This window comes from Lithobates pipiens, unplaced genomic scaffold (assembly GCF_037356315.1).
Source record: "Lithobates pipiens isolate NorthernLeopardFrog02 unplaced genomic scaffold, aLitPip1_a1.2 Scaffold_22, whole genome shotgun sequence".
NCBI lineage: Eukaryota > Metazoa > Chordata > Amphibia > Anura > Ranidae > Lithobates > Lithobates pipiens.
Window position 1 is genome coordinate 139,435,507 of NW_027507784.1, and position 25,909 is coordinate 139,461,415.

General features: G+C 43.8%; 1 protein-coding gene across 2 annotated transcripts in view; it reads left to right on the forward strand.

Annotated features, from left to right (window-relative positions):
• The window catches only part of KANSL1L (KAT8 regulatory NSL complex subunit 1 like), a 168,437-nt gene that overhangs the window by 12,930 nt on the left and 129,598 nt on the right, over positions 1-25,909 (forward strand). For both annotated transcript variants that reach the window (XM_077448360.1, XM_077448359.1), the window contains exon 2: positions 20,538-21,550. In XM_077448360.1, coding sequence (XP_077304486.1) covers positions 20,538-21,550 — 1,013 coding nt within the window. The remainder of the gene's footprint in view (positions 1-20,537; positions 21,551-25,909) is intronic.

Genomic DNA, 25,909 nt, shown 5'->3' on the forward strand with positions numbered 1-25,909 from the left:
GACCTACCTGATAATTACACTGACCCACCTGGCACCTACACTGACCCACCTGGCACCTACACTAACCCACCTGGCACCTACACTAACCCACCTGGCACCTACACTAACCCACCTGACACCTACACTGACCATCACACTGCCACCTACACTGACCATCACACTGACACCTACACTGACCATCACACTGACACCTACACTGACACCTACACTGACACCTACACTGACACCTACACTGACACCTACACTGACACCTACACTGACACCTACACTGACCATCACGCTGACACCTACACTGACCATCACGCCGACACCTACACTGACCATCACGCTGACACCTACACTGACCATCACGCTGACACCTACACTGACCATCACGCTGACACCTACACTGACACCTACACTGACCATCACGCTGACACCTACACTGACACCTACACTGACCATCACGCTGACACCTACACTGACACCTACACTGACCATCATGCTGACACCTACACTGACACCTACACTGACCATCACGCTGACACCTACACTGACCATCACGCTGACACCTACACTGACACCTACACTGACCATCACCCTGACACCTACACTGACCATCACCCTGACACCTACCCTGACACCTACCCTGACACCTACCCTGACACATACCCTGAAAACACATACACTGACACATCACCCTGACACATCACCCTGACACATCACCCTGACACATCACCCTGAAAACACATACACTGACACATCACACTGACACTGACACATACACGTACACTGGCATGACATACACTGACACATCCCCTGACATGACACATACACTGGCACTGACACATACACTGACCATCACACTGACACCTACACTAACCATCACACTGACACATACACTGACCATCACACTGACACATACACTGACACATACACTGACACATACACTGACCATTACACTGACCATCACACTGACCATCACACTGACCATCACACTGACACATACACTGACGCATACACTGACCATCACACTGACCATCACACTGACGCATACACTGACGCATACACTGACGCATACACTGACGCATACACTGACCATCACACTGACACATACACTGACACATACACTGACACATACACTGACCATCACACTGACGCATACACTGACGCATACACTGACCATCACACTGACCATCACACTGACGCATACACTGACCATCACACTGACACATACACTGACCATCACACTGACGCATACACTGACCATCACACTGACACATACACTGACGCATACACTGACGCATACACTGACGCATACACTGACGCATACACTGACACATACACTGACCATCACACTGACACATACACTGACCATCACACTGACACATACACTGACCATCACACTGACACATCACACTGACACATCACACTGACACATCACACTGACACATCACACTGACCATTACACTGACCATCACACTGACACATACACTGACACATACACTGACCATCACACTGAGCATCACACTGACCATCACACTGACGCATACACTGAGCATCACACTGAGCATCACACTGACCATCACCATCACACTGACACATACACTGACGCATACACTGACCATCACACTGACCATCACACTGACACATACACTGACACATACACTGACCATCACACTGACCATCACACTGACACATACACTGACCATCACACTGACGCATACACTGACCATCACACTGACACATACACTGACCATCATACTGACGCATACACTGACCATCACACTGACGCATACACTGACCATCACACTGACGCATACACTGACCATCACACTGACGCATACACTGACCATCACACTGACACATACACTGACGCATACACTGACCATCACACTGACCATTACACTGACGCATACACTGACCATCACACTGACCATCACACTAACACATACACTGACGCATACACTGGCGCATAAAGTGACCATCACACTGACGCATACACTGACCATCACACTGACACATACACTGACCATCACACCAACCATCACACCGACCATCACACTGACACATACACTGACCATCACACTGACGCATACACTGACCATCACACTGACGCATACACTGACCATCACACTGACGCATACACTGACCATCACACTGACCATCACACTGACACATACACATACCCTGACACTGACACATCACACTGACACATACACTGGCATGACACATGCACTGACACATACACTGACCATCACACTGACGCATACACTGACCAACACACTGACGCATACACTGACCATCACACTGACCATCACACTGACACATACACTGACACATACACTGACCATCATACTGACGCATACACTGACCATCACACTGACGCATACACTGACCATCACACTGACACATACACTGACCATCACACTGACGCATACACTGACCATCACACTGACACATACACTGACCATCATACTGACGCATACACTGACCATCACACTGACGCATACACTGACCATCACACTGACGCATACACTGACCATCACACTGACACATACACTGACGCATACACTGACCATCACACTGACCATCACACTGACCATCACACTGACCATCACACTGACCATTACACTGACCATCACACTGACCATCACACTGACCATTACACTGACCATCACACTAACACATACATTGACGCATACACTGGCGCATAAAGTGACCATCACACTGACGCATACACTGACCATCACACTGACACATACACTGACCATCACACCGACCATCACACCGACCATCACACTGACACATACACTGACCATCACACTGACGCATACACTGACCATCACACTGACGCATACACTGACGCATACACTGGCGCATAAAGTGACCATCACACTGACACATACACTGACCATCACACCGACCATCACACCGACCATCACACTGACACATACACTGACCATCACACTGACACATACACTGACCATCACACTGACCATCACACCGACCATCACACCGACCATCACACCGACCATCACACCGACCATCACACCGACCATCACACCAACCATCACACCGACCATCACACTGACACATACACTGACACATACACTGACCATCACACTGACGCATACACATACCCTGACACTGACACATCACACTGACACATACACTGGCATGACACATACACTGGCATGACACATACAATGGCACTGACACATACACTGACACATACACTGACCATCACACTGACACATACACATACCCTGACACTGACACATCACACTGACACATACACTGGCATGACACATACACTGGCATGACACATACAATGGCACTGACACATACACTAACACACATACACTGACACACATACACTGACACACATCACACTGACCTACCTGACTCCTACTTCCTGCATTGCTCACACACAAACCCCCTCCATACAGCTCAATGTAGATTGGGGATGATCCATCCTCCTCGGCTCCTCCTTACCTCTGCTCTTTGATGCTGCCTTCAGGGACCATCATCCGGGCCTCTCCGACTCCTCTGCACTGGGTGTGCAGAATTGTTCAGGAGTCCACGCCAGCGCCGTCCACCCGCTCCGCCGGGGCCATGATAGCTCCGTGCACCCGCTCCGCCTCCATCATATCTCCGCCGGGACCAGGCCAGCGCCGTCCACCCTGCTCCACGATGTCCCCGCACATACACATACACATACACTGACCATCACACTGACGCATACACTGACCATCACACTGACGCATACACTGACCATCACACTGACCATCACACTGACACATACACATACCCTGACACTGACACATCACACTGACACATACACTGGCATGACACATGCACTGACACATACACTGACCATCACACTGACGCATACACTGACCAACACACTGACGCATACACTGACGCATACACTGACCATCACACTGACCATCACACTGACACATACACTGACACATACACTGACCATCATACTGACGCATACACTGACCATCACACTGACGCATACACTGACCATCACACTGACACATACACTGACCATCACACTGACGCATACACTGACCATCACACTGACACATACACTGACCATCATACTGACGCATACACTGACCATCACACTGACGCATACACTGACCATCACACTGACGCATACACTGACCATCACACTGACACATACACTGACGCATACACTGACCATCACACTGACCATCACACTGACCATTACACTGACCATTACACTGACCATTACACTGACCATCACACTGACCATCACACTGACCATTACACTGACCATCACACTAACACATACATTGACGCATACACTGGCGCATAAAGTGACCATCACACTGACGCATACACTGACCATCACACTGACACATACACTGACCATCACACCGACCATCACACCGACCATCACACCGACCATCACACTGACACATACACTGACCATCACACTGACGCATACACTGACCATCACACTGACGCATACACCGACGCATACACTGGCGCATAAAGTGACCATCACACTGACACATACACTGACCATCACACCGACCATCACACCGACCATCACACTGACACATACACTGACCATCACACTGACACATACACTGACCATCACACTGACCATCACACCGACCATCACACCGACCATCACACCGACCATCACACCGACCATCACACCGACCATCACACCGACCATCACACCAACCATCACACCGACCATCACACTGACACATACACTGACACATACACTGACCATCACACTGACGCATACACATACCCTGACACTGACACATCACACTGACACATACACTGACACATACACTGACCATCACACTGACACATACACATACCCTGACACTGACACATCACACTGACACATACACTGGCATGACACATACACTGGCATGACACATACAATGGCACTGACACATACACTAACACACATACACTGACACACATACACTGACACACATCACACTGACCTACCTGACTCCTACTTCCTGCATTGCTCACACACAAACCCCCTCCATACAGCTCAATGTAGATTGGGGATGATCCATCCTCCTCGGCTCCTCCTTACCTCTGCTCTTTGATGCTGCCTTCAGGGACCATCATCCGGGCCTCTCCGACTCCTCTGCACTGGGTGTGCAGAATTGTTCAGGAGTCCACGCCAGCGCCGTCCACCCGCTCCGCCGGGGCCACGATAGCTCCGTGCACCCGCTCCGCCTCCATCATATCTCCGCCGGGACCAGGCCAGCGCCGTCCACCCTGCTCCACGATGTCCCCGCCGGGCAGGAGGTCAGCTGACCGACGTCTCAATGCTCCCACCTCCGCCGAGCCCCGCCCCTCCGCTGCACTCACACAGACACACAGCGCCGCTCCAGAGGGACAGGCTGGAGCAAAGGAGTCCCGGTGCTGTGAGATAAACACGTGTGAGCGCTCAGCGGGAAACATGGGGGATTGGTGGCGCCGGCGGCACACCGGGGGGGGGGCGAGAGAACACTGGACAGAGGCCGTGGTTGCGCCCTAGGTGGTAGTGCGCCCTAGGCGGCTGCCTACTTCGCCTAGTGGTAGCGCCGGCCCTGACAATGATCAGCACTTGCAGCCAAGTTGACTTGTGGGGGATCTCTGCATCAGCTTGTTTAGAAGCCTTCCAGATGTGGTCATAATGTTTTGGCTTGTCGTTCCCAAAGGTAGAATAAAATAAACCTTTTGCTCCCTTTTTATCCAATAAATACTTGTCGTCATATCTAAATAATTTAAACTCCTTTTTCACCTGTCACAGAAAATGTTTAAGGCTGGGTTCACACCGCTGCGGCAGCGAGAACCGGATGTGATTCGCACCGCACTGCATTGCAAATCACATCCGATCTCTGTGCGATGCGAGTTCAGCCATACAGAGAGTATGGCTGAATTCGCATCGCACCCGCCGCAAACTCGCACGGGACCCTTTTTTTGGTCCGCAGCAGAATCGGATCGAATGGGTGTTCACACCATGCGATCCGATTCCCGTCCGAGTTTGCAGATCGCACTGCGATATGCGGACTGATCTGGGGGTGTCATTAACATTTCACTGACACTCCCAGCAGTCCGCATAGGGCAGTGTGAACTGCCGGCGGGAGGCATGCGATGCGGGAAAACGCCGCGGATTCGCGGCGTTCCCGCATCGCTCCGGTGTGAACCCAGCCTAAAACCAGTGATGAGATCCAGCAGGTTTTCAGATATATAGAGGAGCTGCATGTCCCAGCTTACTGCCTAGCTGACCTTCGGCTGGCAGGGTGTGCAGCAACTTGTACCAGCGGCAGTGTATTCCCTCTTTGTTCTAACACCAAATATCAATCAGTATCCTACCTTATCCAGTTATTAATCACTTTCCCTAAAGTGTTACTAAACCCAGGACCCTGCATTCACTATATCTGGTCTCCCACAGTACACAGAACATGGAAATGCAATAGTTTCAGTAAATCTAAACTGCTAAATACCTTTTCTCATCAGCAGTTAGAGCAGTCTTGTCACTTCTATCAGTGCCATGTTAAAGCTTGTAGGAGGAGTTTTCATTCTCCTCTGGTTGTCCTATGAGGCTGCAAGACCCCTGATCCTCTGTCTGGACAGCGCTGATTGGCCCTGTGCTGATCACATGCACCCTCCCCCCAAAAAAACAAAAACTCTTTAGCAATACACACCAAACTGAGCATGCGCAGCTTGTCCCCTTGCCTCTGTTCTATCAGCAGATGGATTTGGGGACTGTGGAAGAAGGGGAGGAGCAGAGAAGGCAGGACCAAACCAGCTTTTTACACAATGCAGAGGATTACTCCCTTAGGTTCCACAGTGAGTATAACAAGCGTGCTTTACTGCATATACAGAATGATTTTACTGTTGTGGGTTTAGTAACACTTTAAATCCAAATGACTGACAAAACAACACAATGTTGTGAGTATTAAGGACATTTTTAATTACTTACAAACCAACATACAATGGGTATATAAAAATAATCATCCCCCCCTCCAAAATCCCATTTACTTGATTTGCAGCCTGAAATGACGTCAGACACAGTTTTTGTTTTATTCAGCTTAGTGCAACTTATAACGTCGAAGTGAAAGATATAACACCAACATGTCAGAAAAAAACATCAAAAACAGAACCGCTGAGTTGGAAAAAGGATCACCCCCTCCTAAAAATGACTCAATCAGGTGTAGCTAATCACCTCAATGGCGCACACAGCCTTTCAACTTTTGACTGTGATCATCTATGGTCATTTTGATTAGCTCAGCATGAAAAGAGCTTTCCTGGAGCATTTCAGTCCCTGGTAGTGCAACTGACACAAACAATCAACTATGGGTGGCAAAGCACTGTCAAAAGATCTCCGAGATAAAGTTGTGGACAGGCACAAGTCAGGAGATGGATACGAAAAAAAATTGGATGAAAGAGCCAAGAGGAAACTGGTCAGAGAAGCTACCAAGAGGTCTACAGTGACTCTGAAACAGTGGTATTTGTGACAGAATGGTCATTGGGTGCATGTGACAACAAAAAGAAGGTTGCAAGAAAAGTAACTCCTCAAGAAAGGCCACATGCAGTCATGACTGAGCTGTGCCAAAAGGCACCTTAAAGATTCTGAGGCCACATGGAAAAAGGTGTTATGGTCAGATGAGGCTAAAATTTTATTATTTGGCCTCAACACCAAACGTAAATCCAATACATCTCACCATCCAAATAACACCATTCCTACTGTAAAGCCTGGAGGTGGTAATATCCTGTTATGGGGGTGTTTCTCTGCAGCAGGAACTGGAGCACTTGTCAGCATAGAAGAAAAATGGATGGGGCAAAAAAAAACCTCATTCTTGAGGAAAATCTGCTGCCCTTCTACCAGAAAGTTTTCGATGAGATGAAGGTTTCCTTTCCAAAATGACAATGACGCAAAGCATGCAGCAAAAATGACCACACAGTGGTTGAAGGAGAAAAATATACAGTGCCTTGCGAAAGTATTCGGCCCCCTTGAACTTTTCAACCTTTTGCCACATTTCAGGCTTCAAACATAAAGATATAACATTTTTATTTTTTGTGAAGAATCACCAACAAGTGGGACACAATTGTGAAGTGGAACGAAATCTATTGAATTTTTGAAACTTTTTTAACTAATAAAAAAATGAAAAGTGGGGCGTGCAAAATTATTCGGCCCCCTTGCGTTAATACTTTGTAGAGCCACCTTTTGCTGCGATTACAGCTGCAAGTCACTTGGGGTATGTCTCTATCAGTTTTGCACATCGAGAGACTGAAATTCTTGCCCATTCTTCCTTGCAAAACAGCTGGAGCTCAGTGAGGTTGGATGGAGAGCGTTTGTGAACAGCAGTTTTCATCTCTTTCCACAGATTCTCGATTGGATTCAGGTCTGGACTTTGACTTGGCCATTCTAACACCTGGATACGTTTATTTGTGAACCATTCCTTTGTAGATTTTGCTGTATGTTTGAGATCATTGTCTTGTTGGAAGATAAATCTTCGTCCCAGTTTCAGGTCTTTTTCAGACTCCAACAGGTTTTCATCCAGAATGGTCCTGTATTTGGCTGCATCCATCTTCCCCTCAATTTTGACCATCTTCCCTGTCCCTGCTGAAGAAAAGCAGGCCCAAACCATGATGCTGCCACCACCATGTTTGACAGTGGGGATGGTGTGTTGAGGGTGATGAGCTGTGTTGCTTTTACGCCAAACATATCGTTTTGCATTGTGGGCAAAAAGTTTGATTTTGGTTTCATCTGACCAGAGCACCTTCTTCCACATGTTTGGTGTGTCTCCCAGGTGGCTTGTGGCAAACTTTAGATGAGACTTTTTATTGATATCTTTGAGAAATGGCTTTCTTCTTGCCACTCTTCCATAAAGGCCAGATTTGTGCAGTGTACGACTGATTGTTGTCGTATGGACAGACTCTCCCACCTCAGCTGTAGTTCTCTGCAGTTCATCCAGAGTGATCATGGGCCTCTTGGCTGCATCTCTGATCAGTCTTCTCCTTGTCTGAGCTGAAAGTTTAGAGGGACGGCCAGGTCTTGGTAGATTTGCAGTGGTCTGATACACCTTCCATTTCAAAATGATCTCTTGCACAGTGGTCCTTGGGATGTTTAAAGCTTGGGAAATCTTTTTGTATCCAAATCCGGCTTTAAACTTTATCCACAACAGTATTACGGACCTGCCTGGTGTGTTCCTTGGTCTTCATGATGCTCTCTGCGCTTTCAACAGAACCCTGAGACTATCACAGAGCAGGTGCATTTATACAGAGACTTGATTACACACAGGTGGATTCTATTTATCACCATCAGTCATTTAGAACAACATTGGATCATTCAGAGATCCTCGCTGAACTTCTGGAGTGAGTTTGCTGCACGGAAAGTAAAGGGGCTGAATAATTTTGCACGCACCACTTTTCAGTTTTTTATTTGCTAAAAAAGTTTAAAATATCCAATAGATTTCGTTCCACTTCACAATTGTGTCCCACTTGTTGGTGATTCTTCACAAAAAATTAAAATGTTATATCTTTATGTTTGAAGCCTGAAATGTGGCAAAAGGTTGAAAAGTTCAAGGGGGCCGAATACTTTCGCAAGGCACTGTAAATGTCCTTGCATGGTCTAGTGAGAGCCCAGACTTAAACCACATTGAAATCTGTGAAATTACATGAAGTCTGCAGTCCACAAACGGTCACCATCAAATGTAACTGTACTTGAGTCGTTCTGCAAAGAAGAGTTGGCAAATATTACAAATCCTAGATGTGCAAAGTTAGTAGAGACATATCCCAACAGACTAAACGCTGTAATTAAAGGAAAAGGTGATTCAATTAAATATTGACACAGGGGGTGATCCTTTTTCCAACTCAGTGATTCTAAAATAAAAAAATGATTATATATATATATATATATATATAATCTTTTTTATTCTTATTTTTTTTCTGATGTGGTTTTGAATCTTTCACTTGGATGTTATTAGTTGCACTGAGTAAATACAGCTGTATAAAACAAAAATGGTGTCTGTCTTCATTTCAGGCGGCAAAGGAATAAAATGAAATTATTTTAAAATGGGGTGATTCATTTCTAATACTTTTTTTTTATTTTTTTTATAAGACTTCCATTAAGGGCCAGTTCACACCAGATGCAGTTCCGTTCAGTTCCGTGCGCTTTTTTTTCTGCACTAAAAATGCATGCACAGTGTTTACCATGTATTCCAATGGCTCTAGTTCACACTATGCAGTCAGTTTCCGGTCAGTAACTGACCGGAAACTGACCGGAACTGACTGTATTGGTGCAGAAAAAACGTAACTGCACGGAACTGCATCTGGTGTGAACTGGCCCTTAAGAATATAAAAACCCAAGAACAAAATTTTTTATTTATGGCAACTTACTGGTCCTTTGATGTGGTGGCTGCATTCATTTTTCTTTGTTCTCATAATTTTTTTTCCTTTATTTTAGCTTGGTAATTCTTCCATTAGCGCTTTTTACCAGCCCCCAACTGCCCACCTTAAGAAAGGCGTGGAGCCACCCAGGCTGTACACATGCTGTGGGCGCAATGCTTTGCCTTACCAAAATGAAACCACGTGTCACCTTTTGGTGGGTGGCACCACCATCAAACGCAACCCATTTAAGCACTTGTAGTACCGTTCCGAAACTGCATGCCATACACTCGGTGGCCTTTGCCTTTTTAGTGTTAAAATGAGTGGTGAGAACATTATCTTTTCTCATGACCTTTTAAAAATGAGCTCTGAAAAGAAATCCATTGCAGATTACTTTTCAAAAGGAAATTAAAGCTGATGAACAGAGAATAAGCCCTAAATATCTGCAGAAATAATTTAAAAAAGGGTGTCGGATAAGAGCGACATTTTGATCAGATTTAAACCTTCATAGTAGTGACAGTTGTGGATGGAGGCGTTTATTCCTGTAGTTGTGCAGTGTTTGTAGCACAAAGCGATACAATGTAGCATCAGAACTCAGCAAGAACACTGAAAAAACATTATTGATTTGCTACAGTACAAGTTTAAAGGCCAGCCTGTTTTAAAAAAAAAAAAAAAAAGATACAAATACTGTTGGGGTTAAAACGGAAATATGGGAATATTTTTATTATTTTTTCCCTCAGTTTAGGCCAATACGTATTCTTCTACATATTTTTGGTAAAATAAATAAATAAAATAAGCGTATATTGATTGGTTTGCACAAAAGTTATAGCGTCTACTAAATGGGGAATAGTTTTATGGCTTTTTTTTATTATTCTTTTTTTTTTTTTTTACTAGTAATGGCGGTGATCTGCGATTTTTATTATTTATTTTTATTTTTTTATTGGGACTGCGACATTATGGCAGACACGTCGGACATTTATGACACATTTTTTGGACCATTGGCATTTTGACAGTGATCAGTGCTATAATATTGCATTGATTACTGAGAAAGTGCCACTGGCAGTGAAGGGTTTAACCATTATGGGGCAGTGAAGGGATTAAGTGTGTCCTAGTACATGTTCTAACTGAAGGGGGGATGGGACTGTGCAGGGGAGATGACAGATTGACCTATCTGTTCTCCCCTCAGAGAACCGGTTTACACACACAGATCCCGGTTCTCGGTGTGCCCCGAGCGATCGCGGGAGCCTGGCGGTGATCGCGACCGGCCGGCACTCGCATCAGGTCAGTGGGTGAATGCACGCCCCCCCCAGTGGCCCTCTATGGTACCGACGTACCATGACGGCGATTTGTGCAGCCAAGCCATGTTGCCGCAGTGTAACTGCGGCGGCTGGTTGGCATGCGGATAAAGGAGAAGTACAATAAAAGCTCATTTGACTGAAATTCTCCTGTGGATCACATCAGTGCAGTTCGTTCTGTACTCCTGTGACCTAGGAGCCTGTTGTCGGCAGATATCACAGAGCCAGTCCAAGCTCAGGCAGGTTCATGACCATATAGTCGAGATCTGCCCACGTGCCTGGACCGGCACCCGGCTCTGCCTCTCAGCGAGCACCTGAGAGCCTGAGCCAGCCGCTCTTGCCCCTCCAGTGAGAGTAAAGGGGCAGAGTAGAGAGCTGCTGATTGATAGTCACCGGCTCTCTGCTCAGGGGGCTGTGAGAACGACGTGATCAGCGGTGTTGGCAGGGGGACAGATGCAGCATTGGATTGATGCTGCATCCACCCAAGTATGATTTAGGCTGGGGTCACACTAGTGTGATCACAGACATTGCATGTGATTTGCACCACATTGCTGTGCAGATCACATGCAATGTCTGTATGATGCAAATTCGGCCATACAAACTGTATGGCTGAAATCGGGTTGGCACCAAAATGTTGCAAGTTCCTTTTTTTTTGGTCCGCATTAGAATCGAATCACATGGGTGTTCACACCTATGCGATCTGATTCCTGCACTATTTCACAGTTCTCACTGATCTGCAAACTAATCTGGGGGTGTGATTAACTTTACATTGACACCTACAGTGGTTCGCAGATGTCAGTGTGCACTGTCAGCGATTCGGGAACACTTGAATCGCACAAGTGTGAACCCAGCCTATTTTTTGGGTATATTTATTATAACAAAAATGAAAAAATATTGTGTATTATTTATTTATTTATTTTTTTTCAAAATTGTCACTCTTTTTTTGTTTATAGCGCAAAAAATAAAACCCGCAGGGGTGATCAAATACCACCAAAAGAAAGCTCTATTTGTGGGGAAAAAAGGACGTCAATTTTGTTTGGGTGTAATGTCGCACGACCGCGCAATTGTCAGTTAAAGCGACACAGTGCCGAATCGCAAAAAGTGCTTGCTCTGGTCAGGAAGGGGTAAAATCTTCCGGGGCTGTGGTTAAACATAGCTCTGATAAAAAAAAATACAGTAATTGAAAGTAAAAGTTCCAAACTTACACACTGAGCTTGTGAGTATACATGTTTTCAGTCAAAATGGTCAGTAGCTATTGAGTGTTTCATCACAGTTACACGATAGTTTTAATTTTTTGGGGGGGGGTTTGTATTCGAAATGTGCGAAGAGAGATCACACAAACACTTGTAGGTTTAACATTTAATTAGGTAATGACAAATACACATAACAAATGTAATAATATCAGAAAAAAAACAAAACACTAAAGATGGTTGGCACAGATGATCAGACCAGACAGATGCATAGCACAGCTCTGAGATGAGACTAGATTTTAGCTGTATTATATACAGGACTTGTATGTAAGAAAATAGCCAACCCCCCTTGCAAGCAACATGGCCGACCACTTACCGACCGGGTCATGTACATATACGTCGGCATTTTGAAGATAGATATCTCGGTAATGGCAGCAGCTGCTGACACGACCAAGGTATCCATCTTTAGAGCCAGCGTTTCTGTTTACGATAATGGTGGTCTCTGTGGCGGATTCGCCACAAGATCATTGTTATTTGCGGCCCCTCTCCCGCGCCCTCCGCCGCTTACCGGAGCCGTCGGTAGCAGCAGAGGTGATCAGGTCCTTCATGTTGCTGGGTATGGAGATGAGTGAGGCTAAGATGGCCCCCACCTGTCCCTATACCATAGAAGGGCAGAAGCAACGTCAAAATGTCACTTCCACCCATACTTCTTAAAGGCACATTTTTCTGTTGTAATTTTTTCAAATGACAAATTATTGTTATTATTTTTTCTTTGCATTTAAGTCCAATTATGAGATCTGAGGACTTTTTGAGCCCAGATCTCATATTTAACCACTTAACGACCGCCGCATGCCATTGTACGTCATCACAATGACATGTACAGGCACAAGCATGTGCTTGCCTTCCAGCGGGTGGGGGGTCCGATCCCGCTGGATGCGGCGATCCGTTTCGCTTCAGGAGCGATCCGGGATGAGGGGATGACCATCCCCTCTCGATCGCTCCTGGTGAATGAGAAGCTTCCTCCCACTGTGTATTGTATACACAGGCAGGGAGGAAGTGATGTCATTCTCCTCGGGGCGGTCTTTTTGACCGGACTACGAGGAGAAGACTAAAAGTAAGTGCACCAAACACTACACTGACACTAACTAACACACAGGCACACAAACCCCCCCCCCATCGCCCCCCGATTCCCCCCCCGCCCCCCAGTCACAGTGTCACTGATTGCAGTGATCATTTATTTACTGATCACTGCATTCAGTGTCAGTTGTAAAAGTAAAAACTGTCAGGGCAGTTAGTGTTAGGTCCAGGGTAGCCCCCTACCACCCCCCAATAAAGGTTTAACCCCCTGATTGCCCCTAGAGTTAACCCTTTCACCCCCTTTTGCCAGTGTCACTAAGCGATCATTTTTCTGATTGCTGCATTAGTGTCGCTAGTGTCGTTAGGTAGCTAGTTATTTTTTTAGGTTCACCGCCAGGTTTTTATAGCGCTAGGTACCCCCATATACTACCCAATAATGGTTTTAACCCCCTGATTGCCCCTAGTTAACCCTTTCACCAGCAATCACCGTATAAGTGTCACTGGTGACGCTGGTTAGCCAGTTAGTTATTTAGGTTCCCCATCAGGTTTTTATATAGCACCAGGGACCCCCATATACTACCTAATAAAAATTTGAACCCCCTGATTGCCCCTAGTTAACCCTTTCACCAGTGATCACCGTATAAGTGTTATGGGTGACTCTGGTTAGTTAGTTTGCTTTTTATAGCATCAGGGCACCCACCATTTATTACCCAATAAAGGTTTAACCCCCTGATCACCCGGCGGGTGATATCAATTGGGTTTTAGGGTCAGGGTCTGCGTCGCCCCAGGCAGCGCTAGGTTAGTGCCAGTACCGCTAACACCCACGCGCAAAGCATACACCTGCCGTAATGGTATAGAATCTGAACAGATCAATATCTGATCTGATCAGATCTATACTAGCGTCCCCAGCAGTTTAGGGTTCCAAAAAAACGCATTGTTAGCGGGATCAGCCCAGATACCTGCTAGCACCTGCATTTTGCCCCTCCGCTCAGCCCACCCAAGTGCAGTATAGATCAATCACTGTCACTTACAAAACACTAAACACATAACTGCAGCGTTCGCAGAGTCAGGCCTGATCCCTGCGATCGCTAACAGTTTTTTTGGTAGCGTTTTATATTTAAATCCAGAAGGCAGTGCTTGGTTTTTGGGGTCCCGTACGTGGCTAGGCTCCCAAAAAGTCCCCCACATGTGGTATCCCCATACTCGGGAGAAGCAGCAGAATTTATTTTGGGGTGTAATTTGACTTATGCCCATAGCATGTGTGAGCAATATAGCATTTAGTGACAACTTTGTGCTAAAAAAAAAAATGTAATATTCCTGCAACTTGTGGCAAAATATAAAATATTTCATGGACTCAACATGCCTCTCAGTAAATAGCTCGGGGTGTCTACTTTCCAAAATGGGGTCATTTGGGGGGGTTTTGTGTTATTTTGGCATTTTATGGCCTTCGAAACTGTGATAGGTAGTGAGGAGTGAAATCAAAAATTTGCACCCTTAGAAATCCTGAAGGCAGTGATTGGTTTTCGGGTGCCTCTCAGCAGTTTCCTTGGGGTGTCTACTTTCCAAAATGGGGTCATTTGGGGGGGTTTGTACTGCCCTGCCATTTTAGCACCTCAAGAAATGAGATAGGCAGTCATAAATTAAAAGCTGTGGAAATTCCAGAAAATGTACTCTAGTTTGTAGAAGCTATAACTTTTGCGCAAACCACAAAATATACGCTTATTGACATTTTTTTTACTAAAGACATGTGGCTGAATACATTTTGCCCTAAATGTATGACTAAAATTGAGTTTATTCGATTTTTTTCTTATAACAAAAAGTAGAAAATATATTTTTTTCTCAAAATTTTCGGTCTTTTTCCATTTATATCACAAAAAATAAAAATCGCAGAGGCAATAAAATGCCACCAAAAGAAATCTCTATTTGTGGGAAGAAAAGGACGCAAATTTTGTTTGGGTACAACATTGCATGACCGCGCAATTACCAGTTAAAGCAGTGCAGTGCGAAATTGTAAAAAGACCTCTGGTCCTTAGGCTGCAAATTGGTCAGGGGCTGAAGTGGTTAAGAGGACCTGTCATGCTTTTTTCTATTACAAAGGATGTTTACATTCCTTGTAATAGGAATAAAAGTGACCCATTTTTTTTTCTGTTGTCTTATTTTTTTAATTCCAAAAAAGTGCGCTGGTAAGACCGCTGCGCAAATATACGGTGTGACAGAAAGTATTGCAACAACCTCCATTTTATTCTCTAGGGTGTTAGAAAAAAAACATATATAATGTTTGGGGGTTATAAGTAATTTTCTAGCAAAAAAAAAACAGTTTTTAACTTGTAAACAACAAATCCCCGAAAGAGGCTTGGTCCTTAAGTGGTTAAAGTGATTTGATCAATTGATTCCAAGCGTCTATCACACAGCACGGCTCAGCTTTGTCTTCCTTTCTCTGCTGCCTCTGTGAGCAGAGAGAGAGGCGAGAGCCACTTCAGATGGGTACAACACATGATCGAGATAGGACTTAGGTAGGTATTTTTTTTAATTTTCTACATTAATGCGTTAAGGTAAAAAAGAAAACCTTTACAATCACTTTAATATGGGATTCTTAAATTGGTACAATGCCTTTCCGATCCATAATGCCATTCAATATCACCATTATCTGTAGGTGCCATTTGAATAAAGATCTACATCAAATATGCTGAAAGCCAACAATTGCTATTGGGTGTACTTATTTTTTCCCCTGTCAGTGCATACAAATCCTTCTGCATGAGCACTTTTTTCTTCTCTGCAGCAACTAACTGGATTCTTTATTTTTTGCTCCAAGAAACCCTACAGCTGGATTGGTTCTTATTGGCAACCCGTACGCTTTGTTCCCTGAGATTTATAAGTCAGACTTATTGAGATTTCATCCAACACGTTCCTTTCCTATTCAGTTTGGCTGCTGCAGTGTAGAACAAAGGTTTTTTTTTCCAGTTTTTAATGAATAGCCAATTGTTTGAACATTTCATATGTGGTAGGATGTTTGGTTGACCGTGCTGTTAATAATCAGCCATAAGTGTATGTGATTTACTCTGCTAAATTACTAGGTTGCAGAATGATGTAATGATGGGTTCACAGTATTAAAAGAGAAGTATTACAGTACTTTAGCTTTTGATGAATTTGGCTTTTGTTGCATACAGAGAGGAATAACTTTCAAGTAAGTAACTCTTAAGCCCTTACACACGGTCGGAGATTCCGACCGAATGTGTCCTATCGGACCGTTTTGTCAGATAATCCGACTGTGTGTGGTCTCCATCGGACTGTTTCGGTCGGAGTTTCCGACGGACCAAGTTTTCCAACTTGTCCGTAAAATGTTCCAACAAAATGCTCCGATTGGACATACTCCGATCATGTGTAGCCTACTCCGACGGACAAAGTGCCACGCATGCTCAGATCAAATTCCTAGACCAAAGCTATTGGCTACTAGCCTGAACGTAGTCCCGTCGTAACGAAATAACGTCATCACGTTATGTACAATCGGATTTTCCGACAACTTTGTCCGACCATGTGTATGCAACAGTTTCGGACAAAATCCGTCTGACAAAATCCAACGGATTTGGTTGTCAGAATGTCCGACCGTGTGTACAAGGGCTTAGATTTCTTTTAAATCAATATCCCTATAAAACCTTTTCTTCTCTCTGTCCTTATACTCCCCAAATCCATCCTAAACTGTTTCGTTTTCAGTGACCTCTACCACTTGAATTTCCTTTCCCTTTTTTTTTTCTTCTTCTTGGGGATTCCAACGGCAAGAGCCCCTTATTCTAGCCATGGCTATTAAAATCTTGCGCATCATTAAAGAAATTCCCTTGAACCATTTTAAAACTAAACATTTTTTTTTACAAAAGATGGTTCCTTTTATTGACCCTCAGATGTGTGCCTGTCTGCTTTAGTTTCACTTTATTTCTGGGGCCTTACTTAAGGGCTAAACCATTTCAACTGGCATTGCCTGACCCAGTGCGTGAACCTGTTTTGGACACAAAGGCATTGTCAGATAAATTCGGCATAAATATTCAAACTAGTTTCAAAGAGCTTTCTGGCAAAATGGTGGTTATTGCATACACCTTTCTGTTTCTGCCCTTGGGCAAAACTAAAGTTATAAACTGCACCTGTGCCCAGACTATGGGCATATAAGTATTTACAAGCAGTAGAATGGCTTTAAACCAAGCCTTTCGTGGCACCTCCAGTTGTGTGTACTGTGGAGTAATTCTCAAAGATCACAACATCTCTAAAGCCAGGTTTAACAGCACCTATAGTGTGTGTTTTATTTAGGCCTACCAAGATTCTATTGCAAAAGAAAGTAAAAGAAGTGAGATCAGATTTCAGTGTCTTCATTGTGAATTTGAAGATTCATTTCTCCAAAATACTTATAGCTACAGAAATGAATGAATGAAGGATTGTTTTTAAAATGTTGTTTTTTTTTTTTTTTTTGCTTGTTTACAGTATAGAACCACAGAGTGACAGCAGAAAAAAGACCAAGTGGTCAATTGAGCCTGCCCATATTAGATTTTTTGTTTTTAACCATCCTTATCTGAGTATAGAACTGTGTTTGTCCTGAGCATGTTTTGAATCCACTTACTCCCTCTGCTGGAAATATATTCTAAGCATTGATTATTCTTTTGGTAAAAAAAAAATACTTCCTAAGATTAGCTTTCTATGAACTTTCCTCCTGCTAGTTTTAGATCATGTCCCTGTGTTCTTGATCTTAGGTTTATATTAAAAATACTGCCCTTCTGAACTTTATTCACCCCTTTGATGTATTTAGAGCTTTCATCCAGGTCTCCCGTTTCCCTTTTTACTTCCAGGCTGTACATATCAAGTTCCTGAAGTCTCTCCTGATATATTTGATCCCTTAGCCCTTTCACCATTTTTGTTGCCCATCTCTGGACTCATTCTGTCTTATCAATATCTTTTTGTAAATGAGGTCTATATAGGGGTATCCGGACCGCCTTCCTCCTTCGTCCCTCTAGTGGTGCATCCTAGAATTCTGTTTGCTTTTCCTACTGGATGGCCATGCTGTTTGCTCATTTTGCAATCATTTGTAGTAGGTTATCCCAACTTTTTTTTCCTGGCCAACACTGTACTCCAAATATTTTACTCTTTTCCCTAGTTGCATTATTTTACATTTAGAAATATGGCCTTCACACCACTTAATTATGCACAGTCTGAGCACATTTCCACTTTAAATTAGAACAATAGGCAAAACGTATTTTCATTTGGATAAAGTAAGGAAAGGTTTTACCATCTGTCTAATAGCCAGAATAGAAAAGGAAAAAAAATCCCGCCAAGGTGAGGGAATCCCTGGCTGTCAGCAGTGTGACTAGAATTTGTGTCTCCATTGGAAGATATACCTTCTACTACTGTTCTGGGGACAACCCAAAATGTGGGATTTTCTTTCACTTTCAATGAGAACAGTAAACACGACAAATGGAAAGGGTTTATCTCCCTAATGGGGGCACAGACATTAAAAAAAACCCTATTGAATCCCTGCGTCCAGTACCTGCATGTAGATTAGGGGGCCAGACGCATGGATAGGGGGTCAGCGCCCCTGTACCCGGCATTATGGGCCACCACTGGGAGCTTTGCCATTTTTTTTTCCAAAGCTCCTAAATTCAACTCTGTAAAAGCCTGTGGTTAGGGGAGGTTCAGCATAAGAACGTTCAGGATGGGAACGTTTTGAAGGCTGGGCGCAAAACCATGGTAAAACCGCTGCGTTTTCCCATGGCCAGCGATTAACCTAGTCTGTGTGTACATAAGCTTCTGCAGTATCAAAGCTCCAGAGCAGGAATCCCCAAACTATGGCCCTCCAGTTGTTGTGGAACTACACGTCCCATCATGCATTGTAAAACTTTGACATTCACATGACTAGGCAAGATGAAAATTGTATTTTCTGAACATCTGGAGAACCATAGTTTTGTAGACCCCTGCTCCAGAGTGTCTGAGATTTACTAGAAATGCTCTGTGTGCATTACTGCAACTTCTCACTGGGGGATGAAGTTTGATAGATGGTAGGTGACTGTATTCTCTATTTTGCTACCTAGATTAGATTATGGTGTAATAGTAGAACTGAACTGATTGAAGAATGTTCTATAGAGATATGTGGCAGTTTCTACATTTATTGTTTCAACTTGGGTATTTATATTTAGAAATTCTTTGCTCTGGCTTGGAACACTTTTTTTCATTTTTTAGAACAGTTTTTCATATGTGGGTTTTCTTTAAAGTGGTTCTAAAGGCTGAAGGGTTGCATTCTTTGAATTAAGGTTAAAAACCTCTGTGTGCAGTTTCCCTCCAGCTCCCCCTTTTATACTTACCTGAGCCCGATCTCGATACAGCGCTGTGCTCGAGCAGTGGCTTTCTTTCTCTCAATGGACACACAGAGCGTGGCTCTGGAGTGAGCCTGCATGAGTGCCCCCCATAGCAAGCTGTTTGCTGTGCTGGGCGATCGACAGGAGGGAGGAGCAAGCAGAAGGATCTGAGCTGCTCTGTGCAGAACCATTGCAACCATTACATGTTTGCTATTTTTTTAAAATATATACAGGTTTACCTTCCCTTTGACATTATTTTCTTTTGTTTACAGAGTTGCGTAAAATTGATTGTGGAAGCAGCAATGTCCCCAGCTCCTACAGAATCATCAACTCAAGAGACGGGGGTTCACTTCTTTAGTGCTAATTTGTGCTCAAGTAACTCTAAACCCATGGAGGAAACCATTCTGCTTAAAGAAACTAGCTCCGTTGCATTGCGTACCAGAAGTCAACAGTGCCTTCAGAAAAGCTATGCAAATTCACAAACTGATTGTCCTTCCTCGCCGCCATATAATTCTCACTTGTTTCTGTTGAATTCTGGATTAAATGCTCAAAATAAAGACTGTTTGAAAAGTAAGCAGGAGAGCGACAACTGCAGACAGACTTATTTTCCGAATGCAGAAAGGAAAGTTAAGAGGGAACTTTTCCCAGGAACTGTAAGCCAGGTTTTAGCAGATGTGAACAAACTTTGGGACCTATCTGTGACTGAGGCTGAAGGCATGCATGGATCGCCTGGTCCAAAATATAGGTTGAATGGACGAATAGAGGGGGAATGTCTTTCCATACCACTTGCTAGTAATTATTCTTCACCACCAGATTTAACACACCTGGAAACTATACCTCAGATGCTACCAAATAAGGAAAGTAAAGCCAAATCACGTTTTATGAGATGTCTAAATCAACAGCAAGTCCTTATAAACCGTGCCAAAAGAAATAAGAAGCGCTTGCAGATGCTGTTGACGAACCATGTTGCAGGACGTTGCAGGCAACAGATAAGTCAATTTGCGAGTTATCAGACAAGAAAAGCAACAACGAGCAGCAATATTTTAAATCCACTAAGTAATACAAAGATAAATCACAAGGCTGCAGACTCATCCACTGTAACCAGTAATATCTGCATCAATCAGAATGAACAAAACTTTGAGTATCAAAGTCCATCTCAGGTGGGGAAATTTTCTGCCTTTATGCCAGGCATTTTAACCTATTTTGAGCGGCAGTTGGATTCCGATGCTACAGGAAGTAGTTCTGATGAAGACTGGGATGAGAAGTCTGGAAAAATGAATAACTGGTGAGTACATGGTGGAATGTTGAAGTTTTAAACCCTAATGCCGCTTTTTACCCATAGGGGCACTGTAAGAAAAATATAGGCTTACAACTTTTAGTTCCAGTGAAGTAAGGGTTGTGGGAGGAGCTTTATTCCAGAAATTCATCTATAAAGACGTGGAAGTTCACTCAAAATCCTAAGGCTAAACCTACTTTCACCCCCATTCTAAGATTATTCTACTCCATGAAAGAAAAGACGCTTATACTTGCCTAATTTGAAGTTGCTGCGTTCCAGTCACATGATCTCTCCAGTGGGGGCTTCAATGAAGAGGAGAGATAGCCAACAATGGCTCCAAATGCCTGTGCGGTGACGTCACTCATAGGCTTACTATGGGGCATCCATTGTTGGCTGCGCCTTCTCTACATTGAAGCTGGTGCTGGGACCCGATCATGTGACCGGACCAGAGCGCCTTCAGAATAGGCAAGTATAAGTGTCTTTTCTCTTACAAGGTAGATAAAATCTTACAATGAGAGTGGGATTAGGTTTAGCCTTAGTTGTTGACTGCACCTCCAACTTTAAAGGAAATCTACACTTTTGTTAAATGTTAAAGTGGAAGTTCAGGTAATGTAATCTTATTGCTGAGCATCCTTCTAAAAAGGCTAGTTGTAAGGCTCTCATGCTAATGTAATGGCTTTGGTAATGTTTAGGTACTGGCCCAGGACAAGTAAGCAGCCAGTAAAGGCAGTCAGTCTAGGTCAGAGACTGAGGTAATAAAAACCTATGGATCAGCACGATAGCTATGTAACTAGAATTTCCAGAAGTTGAGGTCAGAACTAAGCACCTACATAATGGGAGCACTGATCTTTCTGCAGAATGGTGCTAAGCTGGTTTGGAACCTTGCCACTAAAGGCATCAGATCAGAGATCAGAGGAATTTTAACACCACATCTAACCATTAAGTCTAGCCTTTTCAACCTTTTTAACAGGAACTCTTGAAATAATTTTCTGTCTCAACGTCAGAATGTCCCTGCTAGTAATGTCACAGAATGTCACAGCTCATGGTGGTCAGTGGGAAAAGTGCTCCTCACATTGGTGGTCAGTGGAGAGAATCTCCCCCTTAAAGATAGGTAACCACTGACATCCGTGATCTTTCTAGCTATCTGAGAGGAAGAAATTGCTCAAGGAACTCCTAGGAACTTTTGGACGAACCCTGGTTGAAAGAGGCTGGTTTGTAGTCCAATGCTTTTGCAAAGCTTCAGCAGCATTTTACTGACTAGATTTGGAAGTCGCTACAAATTGTGAGAGGGCCTGAGTGACTCCCTTTTGCTAACATAGAATAGTGCCCCAACTAGCAGCATCTTCTTGCAGCATATAGTCTGAAATAAAACCTTTACTAAAATTCAAGCTTCCAAAGTATGTTTTTTCTTTTGTTTTTGTTTTTTGCAGCTGCACTGATTCCCGTAGCTAAATTTGGGCATACCTATAATCTTTTTGCTAAGATCATAAAGTATGTAGTGGCTAATGTCATCAGGATCAGGGCCGTTTTAAGGCGGGGCAAAAGGGGCAGCTGCCATGGGCCCTGTCATTGTTGTGGGGCACAAAACAGCTGCCTCATACTTGCCAACTATCCTGGTTTGAATTCCCTCGCCCCTTGAGGTTATAGTCCTGTGCTGTGTCCCAATATCTCAGTGTGAATTGCTGCTACTAATGCTGCCCAGCTCTGCCCTATTGTTGTGTATAGATGACTCACCTGCAGATCATATGTTTACAGGTAAATTACCGGCATTCATATTTAAATAGCGTCAGCATTCATATGCAAATAGCGGCGGCATTGATATGTATATATGCATATATACATACATACATATATCATGTGCTGTAACCTCTAGCAACTAATCAGTGAGCTGTATTGTGTTTTGTAACCTCTAGCAACCAGTCAGTGAGCAGTAATGCTACACTGTAACCTCTGGCAACCAATCGCAAAAGCTGCCTTATCTGAGTCAGTAAACTGATTTTGAGTCTAGCTGCTATTTATTGTATGTCCCAGAGCAGGTAAAGAGTGAAACTGCATGGGTCGGGGGGGGGGGGGGGGGGTCGGGGGGCAAGAAAAGTTTTGCCCAGGGTCCAGTCAATATTAAAGACAGCCCTGATCAGGATTGCTCCATTGTGTGAGGGTAGCTTTTCAGTGTCCAGTCCTCTAGAATGAGCTTGGCATCCCAATGACTGGAGCAAATAAATACTTTTTATACTGCACCATCATCTCTGTCCTCCATTGCCTTTCTCCTCATTGACCTACATGGTTTTTAAAAACTGTCCACTGCTAAAAGTAGATCATGATGCACCATGTGTCTGTATGTCAAGCTTCCGTACCACAAAATTCATTGGATAGACTCTTACACAGGCAATGTGACTGATCAATACCAACTTCTGATTGGCTGAGAGAGTGAAAAGTTGAGGGTTGGTTTCAAGCAGCCACCCACATGCCCTAGAGAAATATCCTTCCATTGATTGTTTCACCTCCTTCTTGCCCAGTCCATTTTTTCAGATTTCAGCGCTGTCACTGTGTGAATGACAATTACCCAGTTATGCAACACTGTAAACAAATGATTTTATATCAGTTTTTTGTGACAGAAAGGACTTTATTCTGATTGTATTTAATCACCACTGGATTTTTTTTTCTGCTATATAAAAAGAAAAGACCAATCATTTTGGGAAAAAAAGTTTTTCTTAGCTTTTGTTATAAAATTTTGAAAATTAGAAATCTATCTTCATAAATTTATACATGAAAGTTAGTCTGCAATCTATGGTATACGCAGTTTATTTAAAAATTGATCAATCCTGATGTACTGACTACCTAATTTCTTGAGGCTCTAAAATGCCAGAAAAGTACAAATACCTCCCAAATCACCCCTTTTTTGGAACGTAGACCGTCAAAGGTACTTAGTAAGAGGCATGGTGAGTTCTTTGAAGGTGCAATTTTTTGGTCAGACTTTTTTTCAAAAAAAAAAAAATGTAAATTTGACAAATTAATTTTTCCCCACAAATTTGTAATTTTAACAAGTTATTTCTCACATACAGCTTAGGCATAATTACAAATACACAACGGAACACACTGCCATGTCTCCCAAGAGCTGGTTGCACTGGTCTGGTGTGGTGGCAGTCAGGAACACTGATTGTGGCTACACTGACTAGTGCAGTGATGATCGAAGACACTGACTGGCTGCACTATTAGGGTTAGCACATACCTGGGGTTGGGGGAGGGGTAAAACCTTGAGGTTAAGCTGCGGCCCCTCAACTGCTACCTCCTTTTAGCTGAAAAGGCAATGGCAGGGGGTGTACACATGTTATGGTTGCAATGCTTTGCTTTATAGCTGTGGCAGCAATTATACCCCCTGTACCCCCACCGACCATGACTCATTTAAGTGAATGTGGGTGCTTGTGTGGTCCAAGGGGTTAAATCAGGTGATATACCACCTCCTCACTACCTGTTCAATGCTATCCAAAGAGCCATCCACAAAGATCGCTTTTCAGAGAGCATCGCACATGTGAAAGTGTCCTCATGGTAACACTGACTGATGTGGCAGTGATCGGGGACACTGTGACTGGTAATAATCAGGGACACTTTTTTTTTTTTTTCCATACTCTCACCAAAGCCTGTGTTTTTTTTTTGTTTTTTTTTTTGTTTTTTTTTGTTTTTTTATTATTTACATTTTTTACACTGTGATTGCTTAAAGTGGAGCTCCACCCAAAATGGGAAGCTTTGTTTGCTTGCCTCCCCTCCCCCTCCACGGCCACATTTGGCACTTTTTGGAGAAGAGCAGGTACCTGGTTTTGACATGTACCTGCTCCCACTTCCGGCTCACATTGCTGCGGCGAACTGAGCCTGAAGTTCGCCCCTCCCCTCCTTCCTTTGCAGACTTCTGGGACACATCACAGGTCATTGACATTGTAGCTGCTGACTTTTATTTTTTTCTGAAGGAGCCTGTAGCTCCTCTTTTAATGTTCGACTGTGGCCCTGTACCCCAATCTGTGACCTGCTGTGACCCCTCACATTTTTGTATATATTTTATTATACCTTTTCAAATGATAACACTGAAGAAATGGCACTTTGCTACAATGTAAATAGTGAGTGTACAGCTTGTATAACTGTGTAAATTTGCTGTCCCCTCAAAATACCTCAACACACAGCCATCAATGTCTAAACTGCTGGCAACAAAAGTGAGTACACCCCTAAGTGAAAATGTCCAAATTGGGCCCAATTAGCCATTTTCCCTCCCTGGTGTCATGTGACTCGTTAGTGTTACAAGGTCTTAGGTGTGAATGTGGAGCAGCTGTGTGAAATTTGATGTTATCGTTCTCATTCTCTTATACTGGTCACTGGAAG